Source organism: Salvelinus namaycush, chromosome 8 (genome assembly GCF_016432855.1).
Source record: "Salvelinus namaycush isolate Seneca chromosome 8, SaNama_1.0, whole genome shotgun sequence".
Lineage (NCBI taxonomy): Eukaryota > Metazoa > Chordata > Actinopteri > Salmoniformes > Salmonidae > Salvelinus > Salvelinus namaycush.
In genome coordinates this window covers 45,926,880-45,943,535 of record NC_052314.1, presented here as the reverse complement: position 1 = coordinate 45,943,535, position 16,656 = coordinate 45,926,880, and the positions used below count along the sequence as shown (strand labels likewise).

The 16,656-nt window shown below is 39.8% G+C and overlaps 1 protein-coding gene and 1 long non-coding RNA gene across 4 annotated transcripts in view; one reads left to right on the top strand and one right to left on the bottom strand.

Annotated features, from left to right (window-relative positions):
• The window catches only part of LOC120052743, a 32,971-nt gene extending 17,173 nt beyond the window's left edge, over window positions 1–15,798 (top strand). For 2 of the 3 annotated variants that reach the window (XR_005477401.1, XR_005477402.1), the window contains 6 exons: window positions 9,896–10,110; window positions 10,270–10,367; window positions 11,146–11,214; window positions 14,532–14,951; window positions 15,065–15,140; window positions 15,267–15,798. This is a non-coding gene — a long non-coding RNA (uncharacterized LOC120052743). The remainder of the gene's footprint in view (window positions 1–9,895; window positions 10,111–10,269; window positions 10,368–11,145; window positions 11,215–14,531; window positions 14,952–15,064; window positions 15,141–15,266) is intronic. The other variant, XR_005477403.1, reaches the window with a different exon arrangement.
• LOC120052741 (general transcription factor II-I repeat domain-containing protein 2-like) lies at window positions 436–2,649 on the bottom strand. The gene has a single exon (XM_038999831.1). It carries the CDS (start codon window positions 2,412–2,414, stop codon window positions 603–605), a length of 1,812 nt encoding a protein of 603 aa, XP_038855759.1. The 5' UTR covers window positions 2,415–2,649; the 3' UTR covers window positions 436–602.
• Window positions 15,799–16,656: the final 858 nt, after the last annotated feature.

Genomic DNA, 16,656 nt, shown 5'->3' with positions numbered 1-16,656 from the left:
GCCTCCATAATTCTTAAATGGAAGAAGTTTGGAACCATCAAGACTCTTTATAGAGTTGGCCGGCTCGGCCAAACTGGGCAATCGGGGGAGAAGGGCTTTGGTCAGGGAGGTGACCAAGAACTCGATCGTCACTCTGACAGAGCTCCAGAGTTCCTCTGTGGAGATGGGAGAACCTTCTAGAACAGGGGTGTCAAACTCAAATACCCAGTGGGCCAAAATGTAAAACCTGAACAAAGTCGCGGGCCAACATTGAACAAATGAACCTTTTAATATGGACCCAAACAAGTTTTGCTTTAACATTGAATATGGAACAAGCATCGCTTATTACCATACAATATATAATTTAATAGTGGAGACATGCAAAATCGAATTTCAAATGAAAAAACACATCAATGGCATTCATTTATTAAATAAATAAAATTTAAATAAAAATCGTATGCCTCTTTTCTATTTGCAGCCTTCTGATTTAAATACCAAAATAAACTTTTTCCACTGGCTAATAATTTTACAAATAAAATGATAATAAATCAATCAACCATTCAAGCCCATGCCTTGTAGCAAGAAAAAGTGCACAAAGAAAACGTTAATTATTGCACACTGATCTAATCTGATGTGCCCAAGCCAGATACCTGGCATCTCTTCTTGGATGCTAGTTCATCAATGTCTGGGCTCAGGCTCTGAGCTGAAGAAATCCTCAGTATCGAGCGAAGGTGTTCATCAGTCAGACGTCTCCTGTGAGTTGTTTTGGTCATCTTCATCGAGGAGAAAAGTTGCTCGCATAGATAAGTGCTGCCGAACATGGAGAGCTTCTGAGCAGCTTGGGTGCGGAGCTGAGGCATTGTGTCAGGGATGAACCGTGGAAACTGTGCGGCGCCCACAGCATCATACTTTGACTTCAGTGTGTCGTTGCACTGGAGTTCAATCAGCTCCATTTGGATGTTGGTTGGTGCATTTTCCACATCAACTGCGAAGGGATTACTAAGCAGTTCAAACCTACATTTCTGGACATCGAAGTCGGCAAATCGCCGGCTAAACTCAGCGGCGAGAATACTGAGTTTTTCAGCAAACTGTGCGCATGGGAACACGGCGGTAGAGATCTGCGCTTTTATGGTTTGGCAGCAGGGAAAATGGCAAGGGTTTCCTTGCAGCATCTGATTCTCCCACAGGCACAGTTTAGTTTTAAAGGCCCTCACTGCAGCGTACATGTCTGTGATGATGCGCCCCCGCCCCTGAAGCTGCAGGTTCAGCGCATCGAGATGGCTCGAGATGTCACAGAGAAAGGCCAGCTCACACAGAAACTTTTGCTCCCGGAGCTCTGCTGTATCCTTCCCTTTGGTTTCCAGGAATTGACATATTTCCTCACGCAGCTCGAAACATCTGTTCAGTACTTTTCCTCTGCTTAGCCATCTCACCTCTGTGTGATACGGCACGTCTGCGTATTCCGAACCACACTCCTCTAGAAAAAATTTAAACTGGCGGTGATTCAGACCTTTGGCTCTTATAAAGTTAACTACCTGTGTTACTGTGGTCATAACATGTTCCATCTTTAGGGCTTTGGCACACAGTGATTCCTGATGTATGATGCAGTGGTAAACAGTTAGCTCACCTGCACAGTTCTCTTCCCGCATCTTCTCCCGAACCATGCCCACCAGTCCACTCTTTTTACCGCACATCGCTGGCGCACCATCTGTCGTTAATCCAACGAGTTTATCCCACGGCAGCTTTATTTCAGTTACACATTTGGAAACCTCCTCAAAGATTTCCTTTCCTGTGGTTGTGCCATGCATTGATTTGAATCCCAATAGCTCCTCCGTAACACACAGATTTGAGTCCACTCCACGGATGAAGACTGACAGCTGAGCAGTATCAGATGCGTCGCAGCTCTCATCCACAGCGAGGGAGAACGCAACGAAATCTTTTCCCTTTTCCATCAGCTGGTCATACAGATTGGTGGCAAGATCACATGTGCGATCAGCTACTGTGTTCCTGCTCAGGCTCACGTTTGAAAATGCTTGCTTTTTCTCTGGGCATACGAGGTCACAAACTTTCATCATGCACTTTTTCACGAACTCTCCCTCATTAAAGGGCCGGGCTGATTTTGCGATCTCTGCTGCCACTATATAACTAGCCTTTACAGCAGCCTCACTTTGTGATGTGGCTTTTTTGAACATATTCTGTTGTGAAACCAAACTTCTTTTCATCTCCTCTACTTTCTGGCTCCTTTGAGTCATGTCCAGGTCCTTGTATTTGTCATGGTGTTTCGTTTCATAGTGTCGTCTAATGTTGTACTCCTTACTTACAGCCACGTTGACTCCACAAACAAGACAAACAGGTTTGTCTTTTACATATGTAAACAGATATTCTGCCTCCCACTTGTCCAGAAAGCTCCTGTTTTCTGCCTTTCTTTTCGCCATTTTTGGGAAGGGATAGCGCGCTGACAGTTGTAGCGTCTATGTTGCTATGACTACTGTCACAGAGGAGAGGGCGTTTCTGGGTCCTGTCCTGATTGGCGCGCGAAAACAACAGCAGAGCATTATGGGATTCGTAGTATTAGCGGTGAATGCGCTGTATAATACCGGCGGGCCAGCTCTAGTAGTAATTTGGTATTGTCTCGCGGGCCAAATATAATTACCCCGCGGGCCAAATTTGGCCCGCCGGCCAGAGTTTGACACCCATGTTCTAGAAGGACAACCATCTCTGCAGCACTCCACCAATCAGGCATTTATGGTAGAGTGGCCTGACGGAAGCCACTCCTCAGTAAAAGGCACGACAGCCAGCTTGCAGTTTGCCAAAAGGCACATAAAGGACTCTCAAACTATGAGAAACAAGATTCTCTGGTCTGATGAAACCAAGATTGAACTCTTTGGACTGAATGCCAAGCGTTACATCTGGAGGAAACCTGGCACCATCCCTACGGTGAATCATGGTGGTGACAGCATCATGCTGTGGGGATGTTTTTCAGCGGCAGGGACTGGGAGGCTAGTCAGGATCGAGGGAAAGATTAACGAAGCAAAGTACAAAGAGATCCTTGATGAAAACCTGCTCCAGAGCACTCAGGACCTCAGACTGGGGCGAAGGTTCACTTTCCAACAGGACAATGACCCAAAGCACACAGCCAAGACAATGCAGGAGTGGCTTCGGGACAAGTCTCTGAATGTCCTTGAGTGGCCCAGCCAAAGCCCAGACTTGAACCCGATCGAACATCTTTGGAGAAACCTGAAAATAGCTGTGCAGCGACGCTCCCTATCTAACCTGACAGAGCTTGATGATCTGCAGAGAAGAATGGGAGAAACTCCCCAAATACAACTTGGCTAAGCTTGAAGCGTTATACCCAAGAAGACTTGAGGCTGTAAATTGCTGCCATAAGGTGCTTCAACAAAGTTAAGGGTCTGAATACTTATGTAAATGTTATACTTCAGGTCATTATGGGGTATTGTGTGTAGATTGATGAGAAAAACAATTCAATCAATTTTAGAATAAGGCTGTAATGTAACAAAATGTGGAAAAAGTCAAGGGGTCTGAATACTTTCCGAATGCACTGTATATACATTGACTGGATTTAAATGTCAAAACCTCTTTTGCATGGAAGCATTGGCTTCATCTGTACAGAAAGTGTGTCGACTTTCCAACCTGTATCACATAGTTTGCGGTTGCTAGTTGTTGGGTGGGGGAACATGTCATTGAAGAGGAGTGGGACAACATTCCACAATCAACTCTATGCAAAGGAGATGTGTCGCGCTGCATGAGGCAGATGGTGGTCACAGCAGATACTGACTGGATTTCGGATCCATCCCCATACTTTAAGGTATCTGTGACCAACAGATGCATATCTGTATTCTCAGTCATGTGAAATCTGTAGATGATTCAGACCTAATTAATTTATTTCAAATTACTGATTTCCTTATATGAACTGTAACTCAGTCAAATCTTTGAAATTGTTGCGTTTATATTTTTGTTCAGTATACATGCAAACCCACTGCAATAAAATTTAGTTGGCTGTAAACTGAAGCCGTAGTGCTAATACAGAGGCAGATAATTAAACTAAAACATGGCAAATCAAAAAACAATACACATGTGATGCAATTGTCAGAATTTCCTATATTGGTGTATCAAATCCAGTTTTCCTGCATAGACTATACAGTAGACAATCACTGAACGAAATGAAGATCTATATTTCATAGGACTTCATCGTTATCAGAACTTATGGGTTGAAGTTTTTGTTTGTGCAGATGATCAGATATTCAGGTAGGGCTTGGTGACCATTGAAAATGACACAGGTGTCTACGCCCCCTTCCACGCTGTCATACAGGGTTAGGGGGTCTCCACCAGAGGTCTCCGGTGGCACAATAAGACCTGGTGTGCCAATAGTAGACTTCCCTGTCAGCACCTGCGCTGCAACGAAGTACAGGTACTCATCAGCCAAGCCCCTCCACAGCTTCTCTGTCCCATGCACGCTGCTACTGAAGTAGATCCCCTCTCCATGATTTTGCTCTGTGGATGAAAGTAACACATTACAAAATGTAAGAGAGAAAACACTCAATTGAAACAAAAACATTGTGTGATAAGGTTGAGTTATGTTTTAGATGCAAAGTAGCTACAGGCATTTGCCTCAAAAAGCCTTGTGATTAGAAAATGTAATTCAATTTCTAGACTATAGGTGGCTTCTCTTACCGTCAGGTGGTGCAAACTCCCTCTGGAAGCCCACTCGGCTGACCAGGTCACAGTATTGCGCTGGCAGGCGCTGGTACATTCGTTGTGAAGAGGCAGACTGCAACTGTCTCTTCTTTAGCTCAAAGAGATGCTTCAGAGTGCTATTCTCCACCTTCTCAAGCTGTAACATAAGATTCAGCCATATTTGATCAGTTATCATGCAGTAAATATCACAGATTGCACCTTTAATGTTAAATCTGTAGTTTATTTTGTTAACACAGACCCTGACAATTTCAAGCCCGGAAAAATCGTCTGAGCTATTGTTCTCTACAGGCTTCCTTGAGAAATTGTTGGATGATTTCAGGCCCATGTCACTCTCCTCTTTTTTTGCAAAATCCTCTTGGCTTCCAACTCTAACACAGAAGCTCTGACACCTCTAGAAGACCCCTGGATGATCACACCAGCACAACCATCTTTAAATAACTCCTCAATGGAAACATTCCACTTGGTTTGAAGGGAAAGCAGCTTGTCAAATTCCCTCTGACCAAAGTGCTGAATGAAACCGTTGAGAATGGTGAAGTTCTCAGAGGGCATCATGAAAATATAAGTGAGCCAACATTTGGCCTCCCTCAATATGTCATTGTGGGCACTGCTGAGCTCGATATATGGTGATGCACCTCCTCTTGGATATCGGCGTTCATTTGTAGCTCTGGACTCATAATGATCAGTTGTGTGCCCAAATCCTTGCAGATTCAAAGACATGAAAGCATACGTTAGCTCAAAAGTTGGAAGAAATACAGTGGCAAGAAAAGTATGTAAACCCTTTGGAATTACCTGGATTTCTGCATAAAAATAAATAAATCGGTCATCAAATGTGATCTGATCTTCAACACAAGTCACAACAATAGACAAACAGTGTGCTTAAACTAATAACACACACATTGTATTTTTCTTGTCTATATTGAAAACATAATTTAAAGATTCACAGTGTAGGTTGGGAAAAGTATATGACCCCTAGGCTAATGACTTCTCCAAAAGCTAATTGGAGTCAGGAGTCAGCTAACCTGGAGTCCAATCAATGAGACTAGATTGGAGATGTTGGTTAGAGCTTCCTTGCCCTATATAAAAATAATAATATTCACAAGAAGCATTGCCTGATGTGAACCATGCCTCGGACAAAAATACCTAAGATTAAGAGTTGTTGACTTGCATAAAGCTGGAAAGGGTTCATCAGTCCACAGTAAGACAATTTGTCTATAAATGGAGAAAATTAAGCACTGTTGCTACTCTCCCTAGGAGTGTCCGTCCTGCAAAGATGACTGCAAGAGCACAGTGCAGAATGCTCAATGAGGTTAAGAAGAATCCTAAAGTGTCAGCTAAAGACTTACAGAAATCTCTGTAACATGCTAACATCGCTGTTGACGAGTCTACGATACGTAAAACACTAAACAAGAATGGGAGGACACCACGGAAGAAGTCACTGCTTTCCCCAACAACAACAACAAAAACATTTATGCACGTCTGAAGTTTGCAAAAGTGCACCTGGATGTTCCACAGCGCTACTGGCAAAATATTCTGTGGACAGATGAAACTACAGTTGAGTTGTTTGGAAGGAACACACAACACTATGTGTGGAGAAAAAAAAGGCACAGCATACCAACATCAAAACCTCATCACAACTATAAAGTATGGTGGAGGGAGCATCAAGGTTATATGGGTTATATCAATTATATGGTCTCATGTGCCAAACAGTACTTCAAGCAGTTTCTATAATAATCCATATTTATTTTAAAGAGTTTTTAAGAGTAGATATGGTAGGAGAAAATCCAAAGAAAAACCAACCGGAAATGTTTTTGTTTTGAGAGACCATGCTCTTACAATGAAAAGTATAGGGGCATACTGAATTCTAGCTCCCATGATGCAATTCCTATGGCTTCCACGGGGTGTCAGCAGTCTATGTTCAAGGTTTCAGGCCTGTAACTTCCAAAACAAATAAGAAATATCAGTTTTAGTACAGGGACACAGTCTTGTAAATTCGTATTTGGGCGTGCCATGAAGACAAGACGCACCTGCTAAAATCGGTTTCCTATTGAACATACTTCTTTCCGTAAGAAATATTATAGTTTGATTACATTTTAGGGTATCTGAGGAGTAAATAGAAACATATTTTAACTTGTTGAAACAAAGTTTAGGGGTAGATTTTTGGATTCCTTTCTCTGCCTGTTGAATGAGTGGATTACTCAAATCGACGGCGCCAACTAAATTGACTTTTTGGGATAATAAGGATTTTATCTTTTATCTTTGGATGACAAATCAGAGGAAGTTTCTCAAAAAGTAAGTGAATATTTAATTGCTATTTGTGAATTTATGAAACCTGTGCCGGTGGAAAAATATTTTGATGTGGGCCGCCGTCCTCAAACAATCGCATGGCATGCTTTTGCTGTAATAGCTACTGTAAATCGGACAGTGCTGTAAGATTAACAAGAATTTAAGCTTTCAACCGATATCAGACACTTGTATGTACCTAAATGTTAAATATCCATGATCTTTATGATTATTAATTTGAATTGCGTGCCCTCCAGTTTCAGCGGGACACCTAGCCCTTTAAATGGCCTGTATCACCTATTGGTTAGACATGACATTCAACCAATGTTGTTAGGGACAGTTCGAAATGTACTTGAGCATACCCTGTCCCTCATAGAATTAACCCTTGTGTAGTCTTAACATTCTGTATACTCCCCTTGTTCCAAGGGTAAAAAATTACCCGCCTTCAAAAAAAAAAATACAATAAAACAGCTTAATAACTTCTTGTCACTATAGGGGGTGCTGTTTCGCATTAGCATAATTTGCTCTCCAGATTAAACTGCCTAGTACTCAATTCTTGCTCGTACAATATGCATATTATTGTTATTATTGGATAGAAAACACTCTCTAGTTTCTATAGCTGTTTGAATTATGTCTCTGAGTGAAACAGAACTCATTCTACAGCACTTTTCCTCCCAGTGAGTGAGATTTCAGAAATCTTGGCCTCTGGTTCCAGGTCAGTTTTAAAGTCCCTGTAAATCCTATGAGGATACAAACACTGCCCACGCCTTCCTCTAGATGTCAGTAAGTGGTGACAATTTGAATGGAGTCGATTGCGCAATCAGTGCCTGTATAAAACGGCAAAGACCGGATGTACCGTCCTTTTGCTCCCTGCGCCTGACGCACGATGGACGTTGGACCTCCTCTCTTTCCAAGCTTTGGTTTAGCCACTTATATATCGCCGGTCATGTTTTTACTCGTTATAGGTGTTAAAAACATCATAAGGTAGTTAATTTAAACCGTTTTATAGCAATTTATATCCGTTTAGTGCGATTTTGAGGCATTTCTTTGTGGTGCACTTTGAAGCGATGGGCACGTTTCCAGTACCGGTCGAACGTTAGTGGGCATTTCGACGGACAAGAGGACATCTTTCGACCAAAAGAAGATTAGACCCAAGAAAGGATACATTGCCCAAGATTCTGATGGAAGATCACCTCATAGTAAGAAATATTTAATATGATAAATCGTTGTTCTGACGAAAAATTTTAAACGCATATTCCGCCATTTTGTTTGGTATAGCTTCGCTTGGCGAACCCTGTATTGCACAGTAAGGATAATTTTAGAAATGTAATTCAGCGATTGCATTAAGAACTAATTTGTCTTTCGATAGCTGTCCAACTTATATTTTTTTAGTCAAGTTTATGAATAGTTATCCATGAGACAAGATCACTGTGAAAGATGGCGACCGACATTTTCAGGCTAGTTTTGCTAGTATTGTCATTGTATAACCACGTTTTTTTGTGGCTAAATATGCACATTTTCGAACAAACTCTATATGTATGTTGTAATATGATGTTACAGGAGTGTCATCGGAAGAATTCTGAGAAGGTTAGTGAAAAAATTAATATATTTTGGCGATGATAACGATATCGCTCTCTTTGGCTTGAATCAATGCTCTGGTAACGTTTGCATATGTGGTATGCTAATATAACGATTTATTGTGTTTTCGCTGTAAAACACTTAGAACATCTGAAATATTGTCTGAATTCACAAGATCTGTGTCTTTCCATTGCTGTGAGCTGTGTATTTTTAAGAAATGTTTTATGATTAGTAATTAGGTAATACACGTTGCTCTGTGTATTTATTCTAGTCGAGTTGTGATGGTGGGTGCAATTGTAAACTATGATTTATACCTGAAATATGCACATTTTTCTAACAAAACCTATCCTATACAATAAATATGTTATCAGACTGTCATCTGATGAGGTTTTTTCTTGGTTAGTGGCTATCAATATCTTTATTTGGCCGAATTGGTGATAGCTACTGGTGGAGAGAAAAAATGGTGGACAAAGAAAAATGGTGTCTTTTGCTAACGTGGTTAGCTAATAGATTTACATATTTTGTCTTCCCTGTAAAACATTTTAAAAATCTGAAATGGTGGCTTTATTCACAAGATCTGTATCTTTCATTTGGTGTCTTGGACTTGTGATTTAATGATATTTAGATGCTACTATTTAATTGTGACGCTATGCTAGCGATGCTAATCAGTGTGGGGGGGGGGTGGGGGGTGATCCCGGATCCGGGGTTGAGAGGCGTGAAAAGTTAATTGACTTTTAAACCCCAAATCTATTTTGCATGAAGAAACAACCTGTCATTCATCACAAACTTTGTGAATATCTTGGGTTTCCCTCTACACAATACAGAAAGACTGCATTTAATCAGTGGACACCACTCATTTTTATTACAACACACCTGTCATAATTGTTTTTATTACTAAAGTAGAGGTTTACTATTTTTATTATTATTATTGCTGAAGGTACAGCATAGGTGTAATCATATTTTCTTTAGCAAGAACTAGCACTTGTATAGCCTAAGAAAGTAGCAGGAATTTGCAGAATGTTTTGAATGCATTTTATTGAAGGGAAACAATAACAGTCTTGAACTTTTTTGGCAACATAGTGATATATTCTTATATACTGTACAATTGGGAATTAAACTACAAAATACCAGTCTTCTCCCCTTTTTGAACCATTGCCCCCACCCACATGTTGTATAAACAACAACAATAAATAATAATAAAATAAGATAATAGATACTAAACAAAAACTTGAAGAACATAAATCAATCAACTCTAATTAGCACATGTAAGACAGTATGCAAGTGTGTGCATGGACTGCAGATGTATTTCTCACACGTGTAGCACATAGTATTTGTTTTACAGTCCTTCTTTGATGGGCAGAATTGGCATCTCCTCCTCTTGCGTGCCCCAGCTGCAGCCTCAGGTGGATCAGGACAAGATTCAGCCCCCTGAACAGCTTTCACAAGTGCCGCTGCAAAGGCTGCTGTGCGGCAGAGGCGTTCTCTTCTTCGGTTACAAGTGCCTTTCCCAGCTGCTCCAGGAACACCCACCTCTTGATCCGCTTATCAGGCATCCAGGTAGGGTTGATCTTGTTTCATATCACGAAGGAATTGTATGAGGACACATCAATGATGTTATGGAAGATGACCAGGGGCCAGCGGGCAATCATCCACCTGCAGCTGTAAGTTCCAATCACCTTGTCCATGTTGTTTACGTCCCCTTTGTTGTGGTTGTAGTCCAGAATGATGGCTGGCTTCCTCTCCTCATGATCACTGATCTCCGCCGTTTTGTGCAGTGTGCTCAGGAGGACCACATTCTTGTTCCTTTTTGGGAGGTAAGAAACTAGAGTGGTGGTGGGGGTGAAGACAAACTTTGATGAGAAGGCCTCTCTCCCCCTTGTTGCGAGGAATGCAGGGTGGGGGGAGCTCAGTCTGTTATTTTCTAACTGTGCCAACCATGGTGATCTTCCTCTTTAGGATCTGCTGGCTGAGTTCAATCAGTAGCACACATAATCTCAATTTCTCATTGTGTGTGTCTTTGTGGTTTTTGTGGTGTGTAAATGATTTTATAACTGCTGGGTCAAAAATGACCCTAAGACAATCTTCGTACCCTGGTGGTGTACAGCTTTCATAGAAATATGAACAAAGGCTATGTTTAATTTTTTGTAATATTGGGGTCACTCTAGGAAAAGTCATCAAATTTCAAGTTGAAAAAATATCATTTAGGGGGTTTTCTCTGCTGTTAAACATAGTGGCGGGTAATTTTTTACCCTTAAGACAACACAAGGGTTAACTCAAAATGTTTACATCCACAAATAATAACTGTAGCGACCCTGTGTTTATAAACGTGGATATAGAATTTTACACTTTTTTTACACATTGACTGTGCCACATTTTTTTGTGGCACAGTCGATAACACGCAGGGCTACGGCCCAGAAGGTTGAGGGATCGCAGAACACCATGGCCTAGCTCACTCTTCCTGGCCTTTTCATTACACTATGATAAGAGTCAGCTCCCGACAATGATCAGCTACGGGGAAATAAGATTTTCAACATTTTGATGTTATATTTTTTATTATATATAATATATATGCAACCAATTTTCCACGGACAGGTTTCTGTGCCAATGCACCATACAACCAATAATCAAAGCATACCGACATCCGGCGATTCAATATCACAGGTTGGTGGCACCTTAATTTGGGAAGACAGGCTCATTGTCACGTTCCTGACCTGTTTTCCCTTGTTTTGTATTTATTTAGTATGGTCAGGGCGTGAGTTGGGTGGGTTGTCTATGTGTGATTTTCTATGTTGGGATTTTGTATTCGGCCTGGTATGATTCTCAATCAGAGGCAGCTGTCAATCGTTGTCCCTGATTGAGAATCATACTTAGGCAGCCTGGGTTTCACGTGTGTTTTGTGGGTGTTTGTCTATCGTGTTAGTGTTTTCACCACACGGTACTGTTTCGGTTTTCTGCACTTCGTTTATTGTTTTGTATTTCAGTGTTCAGTTTCGGTTTAATAAATCATCATGAGCACGAACCACTCTGCATATTGGTCCGATCCTTCTCGCCTCTCCTCGTCTGAGGAGGACGAAATAGACAATCGTTACACTCATGGTAATGGCTGGAGTGGAATCGATGGAATGGTATCAAACACATTAACTCCATTCCAGCCATTATTATGAGCCGTCCTCCCCTCAGCAGCCTCCACTGTTCAATATCATGGTTTGCGTTTTCATTTTCAACACCCCAATGAAATAGACCAGGGTTCCCCAACTGGCAGCACGTGGGCCGAATTTGCCCCGCGGGTGGTTATATTTGGCCGCCCATGTTTTCAGAGCCCCCCAAAAATATATTTTACATTTTCATTAAACACCAGGAAATCAGCTCCAAGGGATTTTAATTTAGGAAATATGTTCCCAAGTATTTCCACCAATAATAGAGAGTGATCTCTTTACACGTGATCGTATACAAATGTAAGAAACGTTTGAAATTATGTTTAAATCAAATATTGTATTTGTTCGGGCTTCTTGCGGTCAATTTCCAAACTACAAATAAATTGTAATTATGTTCCGGCCCCCAACCATCCGCTCAAGAAAAAAATCGTTATTCAAATTACGTTTTCACTGCAGCCTAGAGTAGAATATTGTACTCACTTGAAAACAGTAATGCAATTATTCATGCAGATCTGGACAAACGATCCACCTACAGTGGTTCCTCCTTTAAAAGTTGCGTCATACTGCAGCACACCTTGCAGGCTGCTTCAGCATTCTATGGCACGTTATTTAATTGTCAGCCATTTTTTACGTTAATTGAAGTTAGTGCTAGTTTGACCACCAGAGGGCATCTTTGAGAAGCATTTGATAGTCTCCCATATTGGCATTATTAGAGAATTTAAAACCTTTTTTGTAATAACATAGTACATGGGATCGATTGTAATAAATTTGGCTTAATAAATTTGATTTAATATTATGGTGTTTCTATTCCGAGAAAAACGAAACTCTCAGGGTTATGGCGCTGTACAGCGTGACGGTTGGGAATAGGTTACAGCATAAGAGGATTGGAGGATTCTAAATTGTTTGCCTTTATTAGACAACTTTGTTTCAATATTTCTGTAAATCCATGATATTTATTCCCATAGTAATTAAATCAACATCTGCATTTTGAAAGACTATTTTTATCATTATTTTATTAACGAATGCATAAAGATGCTGATGAATATATACAGTACCGTACAGTATATGCTTTTACATTTGGTTAATAAGGCATTTAAAGCATTTTGAAGATATAAGCCACCTGCATTTGTTTATTAGGCTCCTGTGCAGTTTGACAAGTAAACATAGCCTACAATACATACTGTAGTAAACATGGGAAAGTGCCTAATTCCTTACATAAGGGAGAGCAGGCCATGTCTGTACTAGAGAATGCGTGCACGCGGGAGACCAGGGTTCAATTCCCCAACGGGGAGGAAGGAGTAGGCTGTCCTTGTAAATAAGAATTTGTTCTTAACGGATTCCATATGTGTTATTTCATAGTTGTGATGTCTTCACTATTATTCTACTCATGTAGAAAATAGTACAAATAAAGACAAATCATGGAATGAGTAGGTGTGTCCAAAATTTTGACCTGTACTTGCTTAATTCATTTTATTAATACTATGGTGTTTCTATTCCAAGAAAAATGAAAAACCCTCTGGGTTTCCGTTAGGATGGAATGGAAAATATGGCGCTGTACAACGGGGTTCAATTCCCCGACGCGTAGGCCGTCCTTGTAAATAAGAATTTGTTCTTAACTGACTTGCCTAGTTAAATAAAGGTTACACTAAGAGCATAACATTTATGCACTCTAATTTTCTAATTCTAGTCTAACCAATACCCAAACGGAGATTCAGTGAAAATAAAAATCTCATTGATTTATCAAGACCAGTCCCCATGCTTGTCTCAGAGCAGTGCGAAATGATGCTGAAATCTTATTGCTTCAAAAATCTTGTTGCTTCAAATCCTATTGCTTCTAACTTCCATATGCTTTTTAAATAAATAAGACCTACACCACTTTTAACAGCACATTACTCAACACTAGTGAGACTCATTTCGCCTATTGTAGGCCTACAGTATATCTAAAAATACTTTTTTCAATGAATAGACTCTCCGCCAGTAAATATAATTAGAGGATTGGAGGATTCTAAATTAATATCTAAGGGGCATTTTCCGTTAGGATTTGTGAGAATATCTGAGAATATTTAAGGGGCTTTTATATAATTCTAAATTAATTAATAATAATAATCACTTTGTTTAAAAAGTAACGATATTTTGGAGATTTTGTTTTCATTTAACCTAGAGTGAGCGAGAAAAAGGCCGTTCTTGAACATGGGGTGAGACATTCTCACTAATTTGTAAATAAAGCCGCCAATAATTACGTTTAGAGGATTGGAGGATTCTAAATTAATATCTAAGGGGCATTTTCCGCAAGAATCTGTGAGAATATCTGAGAATATCTAAGGAGCTTTTATATCATTGTAAATAAATTAATAATAACAATAATAATAATAATCACTTTGTTTAAAAAGTAACAATATTTTGGACATTTCGTTTTCATTTAACCTAGAGTGAGTGAGGAAAAAGGCAATTCTTCAACATGGGGTGAGACGTTCTCACTAATTTGTAAATAAAGCCAGTTTGTTATTTAGAATTATTTATTTCTGGAGAAACCTAACTTGATTATTTTGCAGACATCACTTGCTTATATTCAGTCAACACATACAGTATATCTTAAGAATATCATGGAATATAATTGAACATTTTATGTTTCTCCATGCTTGTCTCAGAGCAGCGCGGTGCTGAAATAGACGTCCACAGCGTTATATATAGAAGGCTATATATAACGATATTTTGGAGATTTTTTTTTAAAATGACAGCGAGTGATTGTAATCTGAATATAGGTCAAAATAACATTTATAAAGGCCAAAATATAGCCCTGCTAATAGCCATAGTGGTCTGTAGTTTCGACCCTGCAGGCCCAAGCATGGATCAAAGCTGGCGAGACATTTAATGACGTCGTCTTCACAGACTAAGCAACCGTGACCCTTGAGCAATTTGCTCAAAATTGCTACAGGAAAAAAGGAAGATCAAGCAAGCAGAGTCCCAAGCATCCGCTCAAACTCCATGTGTGGGTGGCAATGTCTCGCCAGGGACAGGGCCCATATTTGATTTTTGTTGGTAAGTTTATCTATTTAGAAAGCAAAAGGTATATAAAATATTGTAGCCTACACCTCACGGACTGTTATGTGTTCCACAATAATTCACTCTTGCCTCCTTTTTCAGGTATCATGCCTCGAGATTTCTTTGAGGAAGAAATCATCAAGCAATATGCTTGACCCTATGTCAGAGAGGTGTTTCTGGGACCACATTGCTTCTTTCAAGGTAGGATATTAGCAATATTTTGTTACGTTTAGGCCTATTTACATGTATATTTCTATTATTGTACCTAATGTTGGCTGTTAGGCTAAATGTCTTTTTTTCTTCTACAAATGCAGACAATGACCCAAAACACCCTGCCGCCTGTGTTTGCATTGCAAATGAGGGCATAAACTGGGTCAAGACGCCAGCAGAGTAAGTAGACCTTCATGTAGTAAAATAAAGGTAAAATAAAAATGAATAAATAAAAGACCTACAACACCTACGGTAGGCCGTATATCTAAGTATATCTACAAATCTTTTTTTTATTTCTACATGTAGGTCTCCTGATTTAAGCCAAATCGAACTTGTTTGGCATCAACTGAAAACATTTATCCTTAACTATGCCAAGCCGACAAGCAAAGATGAGCTGGTCAAGGCCATCAAGATGTTTTGGCTAGAGAAATTGACGATACGACAATGCAACAAATACATTGATCATCTCAGCAAGGTATTACCGTGGCCGTGGAGCTGGGTGGAAGTGCGACTAAAATGTAATTTAAATTAACATCTGCATTTGAATGTATTTTTCTTGTTATTTTATTAACGAAAGCATAAAGATGTTGATGAAGAAATACTGTACTGTTGTTTTGAGTTGGGAATGTAACACTTTAGAGTACTTCGAGTACATCGAATACATTGCAAGTTGAGGGATTTTCACAACAGTAGCCAGGCTATAAAAAGGATATTGTCCTGCTAATAGGAAACGTTTGCATGATGGGCTAAACCTGCAACAGTTGTGAAAAACAACCTGTTTTCAAAATGCCTCCAGTTGTCCATCACTACTGTAAATAAAAATACAGCATCTTGTTTACATCTTGTTTACATTCTTTATTGTAACCACAATGTCACAAATAATTTGTATCTACCTTTCCAATTACTTTTAGAGTTTGGGATTTACAAATGTGCGCTTTTCATTATTACATTGTTTTATTTCGAACTTGCAGACTTTTTAAATTTAAATTATTGTTTTATGTAGGATGCAACATTTTTGACCAGTTGCTATTGTAAGTAGGTCTAATAAAAAAATCCTACTCCTATTAGGTTGTTAACCTGTTGAGGACAGAGGGCGCTGTTTTCACTTTGGGGGAAAATCGTGCCCAATTTAAACGGCCTCGTACTCAATTCTTGCTCGTACAATATGCATATTATTATTACTATTGGATAGAAAACACTCTCTAGTTTCTAAAACCGTTTGAATTATATCTGTGAGTAAAACAACTCATTTTGCAGCAAACTTCCTGACCGGAAGTGGAAAATCTGAAATCGATGCTCTGTTCTAGGGCCTGCCTATAAATGTCCTTGATATTTATTAGTATACATGCACTTCATACGTCTTCCACTAGATGTCGACAGGCAGTGAGAGAAGAAATGGAGTGTATAACTTGATCTGGGGTTGAATAAAAGCTCTTTGTATGACGTGTCACCAGTTTCCTGTTTTCTGGAGCGTGCGCGAAGGGACCTGGTATTGCATTCTGAAAAGCTGTCGTTATAGACGACTAATATCTCCGGCTTTGATTTTATTTGATAAATGTGACAATATCATCGTAAAGTATGTTTTTTCAATATAGTTTTATTAGATTATTGAAATTTATTCGGGACGTTAGGCGTGTTGCGTTGTGTACCTTTGTTCAGGAAGGAGAGCTTCGCGCTACTTTGCTAGCTTTCCGTG